The sequence below is a fragment of the Ochotona curzoniae genome, unplaced genomic scaffold (assembly GCF_017591425.1).
Source record: "Ochotona curzoniae isolate NIBS_2020 unplaced genomic scaffold, NIBS_Ocur_1.0 contig_4501, whole genome shotgun sequence".
Taxonomy (NCBI): Eukaryota; Metazoa; Chordata; class Mammalia; order Lagomorpha; family Ochotonidae; genus Ochotona; species Ochotona curzoniae.
In genome coordinates this window covers 733,179-742,541 of record NW_024466307.1, presented here as the reverse complement: position 1 = coordinate 742,541, position 9,363 = coordinate 733,179, and the positions used below count along the sequence as shown (strand labels likewise).

The window sequence follows — 9,363 nt, the reverse complement described above, 5'->3', positions numbered from 1 at the left end:
CACCCTGGACAGGGCCTCCTCTCCAGCACTCCACTGCTGCTGCCCAGGGACCCCGTGCAGCATGTGCTGCCAGAAGCTGCCCACCCTCCAGGAGTAGGGATAGAGCTGTGAGCTTCCTGAGAGCTGCAGACAGGGTGCTGGTGGCCACCTTCCCCAGCACAAGCTACTGCCCACCATGGAGCTCCCAAGGGAGGGGAGCCACAGTGGCCAGCTGTGGCGAGTCAGGACAAGGACACCAAGGGGCCAAGGTCCCTCCTGAATGAGCAGAGGCGTCTGGCGGGTTTGAAGCTGACAGGGACACAGTTGCCCGAGCATGGATTCAGCTTTCTGAGGGGCGAAGCCTCCAGGGAAGTCATCAGGAGGAACCGGTAGGTGCCTACGCCTCCCCCACCAGGCTCCTGGTCCCTCACCGCTGAGGTGTCCCCTCCCTCCAAAGGCCAGCCTGGCAGCTGCAGCATGGCCCACCTGGGTTTCCCTCCTGCCTGGCTGCCACATTGTACACAGGATCCAAGACCAACAGCGGGCACTATCACGGCCACCTCTGCCCCCAAATGGGCACTTCGGGGCTTCGGGTCTGAGTGGATCTGGTTCTGCAGCCAAGGCGAACCTAACAAGACGGTGGGTAGTACAGCGCCAGGGTCGGCTTGGAGCACGTTTATTTACCTCTATCATGGGCGCAGCACTTCTGTCCACACAACTGGGTTTTGTCAGAAACAAATGGCTACAAAATCAGCAAGAGCTACAACTGCCACCTGGTGTAAACAGCAGAATAAACACACACTCCCTGTGGGAGACACTGGACTGCACATGGACCCGCCCCTTTCTTCCTCTGTGGCCTGAGCCGCACACCACGGGCTGCCAAGCTTCTGCTTTAGAACGTTGCTCCTGCCAGAAGGGCTGGTTTCCCACCACATGGATCATACGTAGATTGCAGAGAGTGGCCAAGTAGGAAAGTTCATACATGTGTGCACAGGTGCTAGCATGTGCTGGAGGTGGGAAGGGTGGGGGTTCCAGCAGGGTGTCAGGGCCCCCGCCGTGTTGCAGTCACTGGTGCCAGGGCTCAGGGTCCTGACACACAGGCGGGCTGCAGGCCGTTCTCATTTGGGGCTTCCATGTCCTGTGTCTCCAGCTGGTGGTACTCCACGGTCATGCGGTTGGTGTGTCTCCCGCTGGAGACCATGCGCACCACAGCACTGTCACAGCCGATTTTCATCTGTGCTGTCACAGGAGGGAAACAGAGGGACAGGTTTCCCAGCAGGCACGTGGGAGCCTGGGCACCTCTACGAGGGTCAGACGTCTTACCAGGTCCACGGAACGGGTAGCAGAGATCAGCCAGGGGCATCATCTTGGAAGGGTCCAATCCGACCCCGCCCAGGAGCTCCACGAAATCTCCTGTTCCCCCACAACCTACTGAGGGCGGCTGTGAGAACAGATGGCAGAGAAAGGGATGCTGACACCCACGTACATGGTGGTTGGCTGGCCATTTGACCAGCTGACCACCTGACCAGCTGGCCGAGGGCAGGTCAGAGGGCTGACTGCAAACCTCCACCCCCACCCCACAGCCCTTGGCAGGGCCAAGCAGTTTAGCACCTGGGACTCCAGAAATTACAAGGTATTTAAGCAGGGAAGGGTCAGGGCAGCGACTTTTGTCAATCAGCCGAGTCACCATTTTTCTTAATGTGTACACGTGTATTTTAAGCCCAAGGGGATCTGAATGAGGAAAGGGAGCGGACAGCCTGGCCTCCCCAGGTCCCTGCACGGACAGCCTGGCCTGCCCGGGTCCCTGCACAGATAGCCTGGCATCCCTGGGTCCCTGCACAGACAGCCTGGCATCCGTGGGTCCCTGCATGGATGGCCTGGCCTCCTCAGGTCCCTGCACAGATAGCCTGGCATCCCTGGGTCCCTGCATGGACAGCCTGGCATCCCTGGGCCCCTGCATGGACAGCCTGGCCTCCCCATGGCCAGCTGTGAGGACTCACTTCACAAATAGATGTCCGCATGGGCCCTCCCCTCACATCTCCTCTCTTTGGAAAGGAGTTTTCCTCTTCCTGGGTCACATCATGTCTAACAGTAAGGATATGCAGGAATTGTGGGATTGTGCAGGAATCTCACTTCAAGAGACACAATAACCCCAAGCTGACCACGTCTCATCCATGACCACAAGAGACAGTGGCCCTAACCTGACCACATCTCATCACAACCATGAAGGCAGTCACATGGTCCCTCCAGTCTACTGTCACAGGAAAGCCTGGATGACCCCACACCTTGCAATCAGTTCACATTGCTCCCTCGCCTGCACCTCAGCAGTGCCTGCCACCCTGCACTTCTACTTGAGTCCCTCGACAGCAGAAGGCTTCAGAAGGTCTTGGAAAATGGGAACCCAAGAATGAGCCTATTGTGCTGAAGATCCTTCCTCCCACAGAAATGAAGAAGTGGGCCACAGTGCCAGTCCTTTACACGGCAGCAGGCTCACACTGGTAAGTTCAATGCCAGAAGCTGCTGCAGTGCCCTTGGAGAGTGCGTGGCCCTGTACACCCGGTGCTGCCTGACTCATGCCTCTCCCTGCCCTGCCTTCTCTCCTCTCCTGGCACCCAGCAGCCTCTGGCCACTCTATGTCACCCAGGGTGGACAGTTCTCTTTCCATCCCAGCAGAAGGCAGTCGCCCCGTGCACATGGCTGCCTTGGTCATACCAAGTCTCGGTGCCATGTGTGTGGCCAGCACTCTGCAGAGCCAGGCTTGACCCCTAGGCAGGCACCACACCAGTCAGACTGTGCCAGTGCATTCCTGACTTTTGCTATGGCATGGTGGGTGCACTGGGGGCTTGGAGGGGAGCTGGCATGCTCCTCTCACTGGCCTGGTCCCAGTCACTCATTTGCTCCAGAATTTGGGCACCTGAGACAGGAAGGGCTGTGCGGCCGACTCAGAGGAGGGTGCAGCACGGAGAGCAAACCAAGCCCAGCCTTGATTCTACAACCCACACAGGAGCTCACCTGAGAAGGGCTCTTAGCGAATGTTCTTATTTTAAAGCAACATGCACTGAACTGAATGCAAAGCAAATTGCTCTCAGAAACGCCTTCTGTGTTTTGCAATACAAAACTCCGCTCCCTGATTTTCTGCTACAGTTGGCATCCTCCTGGCCCCGTTTTGTCAATGAGAGGCTTCCTGGGTGTGTAGAGAAAATTCCAGCTCTCAGTCAAGCAGCTGTGAGGATGAATCAGACCAGGCGCTGTGAGGGAAGCACCAGCACAAGCGAGCCCGATGGTAATTACAGACCGCAACCTCACCGCTGTCTGCGCCAGGAGCAAAGCAGCCAGGGCTCAGAGCCTGACCTTGCACGCCCCCACACCCCGCCCCCAGGGACATCGGGAGGCAGGGCAAGGTCCCTCCTTCACCTGCAGGCCACTGAAGCGGCCCAGGGCCAGGTCGGATATCCTCACCACGACCGGGTAGACCACGGAGAAGCTGCAGTTGCGGCGCTGCTGCGGCACCACCAGTGTGAATCTTCCGCTTGGGCTCGGGGAGACGGCGTTGCAGGCTTGGGGGGCGGAACACGTGTGCATTAGATACTCCGCGGGGCACGCAGGCAGCACACAGCACAGGGTCATCTGCAGCCAAGGAACTAGGGATAATGATGGCCTGGCCGGCCGGCCTATCAGCAGATGTCAGTCAAGGCCCAGGGACATCCTGACCATGGGCAAGCTAGGACTCTGGAAGAAGAGGAGTTGAAGGGGAGGCCAGGAGCTGGGCAGCATGTTAAGCTGCTGCCTGCAGTGCCAGCACCCTACATGAGTTCCAGGGCAAGTCCCAGCTGTTCCACTTCCCATCCTGCTCATATTCCTGGGAGAGCAGCAGAAGGCCGCCCAAGTGCTGGGACGCCCTGCTGGAGCTCTCAGCTCTAGTCTGGCCCAGCCCTGACCAGTGGGACCACTGTGCAAGTAAAACAACTGACGGAAGATCTCTCTCCATCTTCCCCTCTCTCTGTCACTCTGCCTTTAAAATAAAACCAAGTCTTTCTTTTTAAAGTGAAACTAGAAGCCAGCCCATATACCTGAAGTCATATTGTTAATTTTAAATGATCAAATAAATATTTTAAGCACTTTATGACAGTGACAGAGGAGGCTGCAAAGAAATGGACAACACTGAGGTTTGAAACTTTATGCTGGCTGTTAGTAAGTTCACAAAAAATCTTCCAATGTGTAGTTTATATGAACAGCTGAGCCTTTTTCATCTCAGATCTAGAATCACAAAACATTCTTTGAGAGGTGAAGTGAGGTCAGAGAGTAGGAATTTGCCAGTTACGAGATAAAATTTTCTGATGGCTCAGAACAGGTCAGAGTCACCTGTGGCCTCCTTCTGTTATTTCACTCCACTTTTCATAGTGGAATTCCTTGAAGATTCCAGAAGCTTCCTGGATGATTCTAGGAGATTCTGATCCCTAACATAGGAGAAACATCTGATTTTTTTTTTTCCATCTTTGGAAACAATCTTTTTGGGATGACTTCTTTCAAAACTTTTATTTTCTTTAATAGAAATCAGAAGATCATGGTGTGCCACTGATGGAGCAAGGATGAAATCTGAGATTGATTCTGGTTCCCTGCTTGCCTTGCTCCCTGGAGACACGGGCCCTCCATCGTTCTGAGCCAGCACCAACACCCTGCACTCCCGGGTCCCTTGCCTTGCTCTCTCCCAACTGCCAGCTCAGTCAGGACACAAACACACCCCTCCCTGCCATGTTCCATACTCACCAACTCAAATCACTCCACCCTGCCTCTCACCTCCCCCAGCTCAGAATCCCCGACTCCTGGACCTCTGCATGCGAGCCAGCTCAGCCATGTCCGCCCTCCCCCGGGCCCTCTGCTGTACCTGCACACGAGCCAGCTCAGCCATGTCCGCCCTCCCCCGGGCCCTCTGCTGGCTCACACTGTACAAACCCTTGTTTAGCCATGCGTCTGCCCTCTCAGGTTTATCCCCTTTTAATCCACCGGCTCTGGCTGGGAAGGTCTCTCATCTCCTTGCCTGCTTCTATCTTCCTTATAGTGCCTGGCTGGCACATCAGGGCCCCGAATGCAGCCTAAAGGCATGACACCATCACTGCTAATTTTCCAGATCTCTCTCGTGCTTGGGGAAAAGCAGCAGTCAGGTGACTGTGAGCTCATCCTGACATTCTGTGCTTCACCTGGGCTGCTGAGGCTCCAATTACCCAGCAGACATGCCCTAGGCAGAGGTGCCCAGGTCTGCTCGGGCCTGTCCCAGAACAAGGCCTCTCTCCACCGTCCCCGTGCTCCCTTGGGCTCAGCCTGGCTGTGGGAGATGATGAGGGGCGTGAGGGTCAGTGTTGAGGGTGCTGGGTGACTCAGAGGACCTGGCAGGACAGTGGGGATCAAAGACACATTCAGTGACTAGTAACCAACAGGAGATGCTGTTAAGGTCACTTCTGATGATGGTTTGTACTCCAGTCAGCTCCTGTCCACGCAGAGCAAGGCTGCCCTGTGCCAGGCTGGCCAGAAGCCCACTTACGGAAGAGGTTGGGGTGTGTCCTTATGGTCACTGTGAAGCCGTTTCCTGGCTCGTGGACGCGGAAGAAGAGCATGGCCACATTCTGGGAGGACGTGATGCCCCCTCCGCTGAGACCACCGGCACACAAGTCCACATAGCGTTGTGGCGTGGGAAGGGGGTGGTCCTGGGTGCTAGGGAACTTCTCTCCCTTGAGGATCCAGCCGTCGAAGACCTGCAGGAGTGCAGGGGCACTGCGGATGCAGGGTCAGAGGCCGGCAGAGGCACCCACACAGGGGCCCTCCTTCATTCACTCTTCTTTCTGAGCCTTAAGGCTCCCACAGTATGCACATTCTCTCATGCCTGCCTATTTCATGATTCCCTGGTAATTGAAGCACCGACCACCATGGTTTTCTGGTAGCCCCCTCCCAGTCCTGGTCAGCTCCTTTCCTTGCTTGGGTCAGAGAAATGACCCAGGCAGCACTGTATCTGTCAGCCGCTACATGAGGACCCTTAAACCATTGAGAAACAGCATGCAAAGATGCCCCACTTGGCACACTCTTTGGAAGCCTGTGTATTTCTTTTATATTGCACATTTCCACACACCTCCCTCCTCTTCCTTTCTGCCATACACACACACACACTGCTGAGGGCCATCACCCCTCCCTGTGAGGACACACACACACACTGCTTTAGCGTTCAAGCATGACACCTGCTAGTTTGTCCCAAGGACTGCAAAACCCCACGCCCAACGTGGTCACGTCTGCACAGTGACTTGGAGCGCAGATCTCATTCTCTAATTGTCCAGTCCAGCCCTGTCTACTGCGGCACCCACAGCCAGTGGCGGCGCAGAGCCCAGCTGGCCGTGGGTCGGAGAGAGCCTGTTTCCAGCCTGCAGCGCGTCCTGCGGTTCCTTGGAGCACCTGGATGCACAGGAGTGCATCTGGTGGAGACGGTGGGACCAGGTTCTCAGGAGTGGCTGGGCTCCAGCAAGACTTTGGGCCCCAGGGGCGCATTAAGTTTGGAGTCTCTGAGGGCTTGCAAGGGATTTTACACTGGGGCCATACCCTAAGACAAGCTGAGCCTGGGGCCAGGGGCCAGGCGATCCCGCAGGGGGTGCGGCCTCACCTTCAGGAAGTCTCCACGTTGGCAGTCAAGCGAGGCATGGTCGGCTTGCACAGTGAGCAGCTCTCCTGGCTCTGCGATGAGGAACGCAGCGCAGTGCAGCTGGGGCTGGTCCGCGGTGAAAGTGAACTGGCCCTGGAGGCTCAGCGCGTCCAGGCAGCCTGTGGGAGGGACGCAGTCCGCACGCCTTCCCAGCGCCACCTCCCTGTGCACACCCCCTCCCCGCAAGCCTCTTAAGACCGCTGCTTCTCCGGGGACGGTGCCCTTGGCGCTCCCGGCCACCCATCCTGTGGGGAGACCCCAAGCCCCTGTCCCAGCACAAGCCCAACCTCCCACTGTCCAACTCACGCAGCGCACGGTGATACGGCTCCTCCCCAGCCACCTCCCGCTTCGGGCTGGCGCCCAAGACCCGCCAAGGATCATAGTCCACCGCTTCCCGCAGCTGGCCAGGAAAACAGTTTGGTCCCGCCACGTTGGAGGGACCAGGAGTGGAGCTCTCTCTCCCGGCTCAGCAGAGTGGACAGTCTCCCGGGGCTCCCAGAGGACCTGGAGATCTGGGATCCTTCCCGCCAAGCCGTGGACACACACAGCGAGCGCAGAGACAAGGGGGATGGAGGACCCAGCAGGGCAGGTGACCCCCAGGGAGGCTCAGGTGGGCAGACATGCAGGGTCCGCGGGTCAGGGAGGGCTCACCTCGGCGGCACAGCTGTGCCCGCGGAGCGCTGACACACAGAGCAGAAGCAAGTGGCAGCGGACTCGGAAGGCAGGCGACATGCTGCTGTGCTCCGTGGTCCTGAGGGCAGCTGAGCCTAGGGTTCCCTCACAGAGCTCTTATACAGCAGTGGGAGGGCAGCTCCCCCGTAACCATGGGTTACCCCATCCTGGTGACTGCGCGCATGGTGATGACGAGCTCCAGCTGCCAGCCACAGGTTGTCAGTGCAGCCCGGCTCATTTCTCATGCCAGTCCCTGCAACTTGGGCAGGGAATGCATGGTGTCCCACCAGTGACATGCCTGTGTGCATACAGCACAAAGCCCATGCAGCCTTGCCACGCAGGCTCTTCTCACTCACCATGGAGGGAACCTGGGTTCACTGAACACCCCAGCAACCCAGTGACAACCCTTCTACCCATCCCTATGGCTCTCTATCCTGAGGTTTTTCTTTCCAGCACTTTCTTAATGGAAAGCTGATTCTGGAGTCGGTGGACAGTGGATCTCAACTGAGCTCAGAGACTGCACCTGATAGGTACACAGAGCACATCCAGGCAGCCCCACAGCCCTGCAGCCCCTCACCCTTGCAGCCCCACACCCCTGAAGCCACACACACCTGCCACTCCACTCCAGAGCCTGCTGATTCCCACATTGCTGCTAAAATCACTATTCACCATCACAGCTTCAATTGCAGGAAACAGGTGTCTTTTCAGTTTCAAATACTTAGTTACCCAGGAATCTTCTAGTGGTGTCACACTTGATACTTACAGGAGGGTCTGAGTGCTGGAGGCAGCTCTTAATCAGGAGCTCCCCCTCCACTCACCCTGTACCCACCTTGTCAACAGAAGGGACAGCAAAAGAGCACCCAGGACACAGATCTGACTGCCATGGCCTCCCGCCCACCCCAGGGATAATGTAGAAGCTGGGCCTGTGGCGAGGGGACAGAGAGCTGAGAGGAGCAAGAGCAGTCTTCTCTGTGCATCTGCCTCCCCAACCCAGCCACAGCATGGCGAACCCCAACATCCACCACTCACGGGGAGCCCCGACTCTCCCGCATGGCGAACCCCAACATCCACCACTCACGGGGAGCCCCGACTCTCCTGCATGGCGATCTGAAGCTGGGTGCCGCTGCAGCTCCATGCCACCTGTTAGCACAGCCACGGAGACAGCCCTCTCACACACACATTTTCTGTCCTACATCCCCAAGTGTCTACACATCATGTTTACTCACTACTCTCAACCTGTGGACCCCTACATGCACATACACATTATCACTGTCACACTTGTACTCTCACACACCCTACACACATGCACCTACTCAGGCTGTCACACACATTCATTCACACACACTTAACACTTTCACATGTGACACGTACATACATGTTCCCTCACGCACAAACACACGGATGGCACTGACACCTCTCAGGGTTCACCCCGGGAAGAGCCAGGAGAACGAGGCCAGCACTGCTGGGGGTTGCAGCACCTGACCCCACATATCCATCCACAAATCACGGTACCACCTGAACCCCCACCTGCCTCCACCCAGATCAGGCATGGGGCAGTTGACTTGCAGGCAGCATTTACAACACCAGTGCAAACAGGTTTCTGTTAAATTAAGGGTCAGTGATACAGACCAGAACCTGTGAGGAAAACTGACAGTGGAGAGCAGCCAGAGCCAGGGGGCGTCTTGCTGCAGGGGAAGGGGAAGGGACATTGGGAAGTGACCCAACCGAGGGCTCCAGAACGCGGTGGCCTGCATCTGAGGACACAGCATACAAGACTGGCCATCACGTGGTCAACTTCGTGCCCAAGAGTCATCCAACCAAGCCGCTTGGTGCGTCAGCAGGTCCCGCGTTCCCAAGCTGCCGGTACTTCTGCTCCCCTCCGTCTTTGCAGACAGCCTTTCCAGGGCTGGCGCTACAGCCCCTGGCAGTACCGGAGCTGTGCCTCCCACCATCCCATGGGGGCAGGAGGAACAGGATAAGGACATTTTTCCTTGCACGAGGCCCAGAATGAAGTGAAGGCCACAGCACCC

General features: G+C 57.2%; 1 protein-coding gene across 1 annotated transcript; it reads right to left on the bottom strand.

The window, feature by feature from the left end:
• Positions 1–1,060: 1,060 nt before the first annotated feature.
• Positions 1,061–7,393, bottom strand: LOC121160203 (corticotropin releasing hormone binding protein). The gene is made up of 7 exons (XM_040985853.1): positions 7,313–7,393; positions 6,968–7,061; positions 6,623–6,780; positions 5,519–5,729; positions 3,378–3,536; positions 1,303–1,410; positions 1,061–1,218 (listed from the first exon to the last, which is right to left on the bottom strand). The coding sequence occupies exons 1-7, from the start codon at positions 7,391–7,393 to the stop codon at positions 1,061–1,063; spliced, it is 969 nt and encodes a 322-aa protein (XP_040841787.1).
• Positions 7,394–9,363: the final 1,970 nt, after the last annotated feature.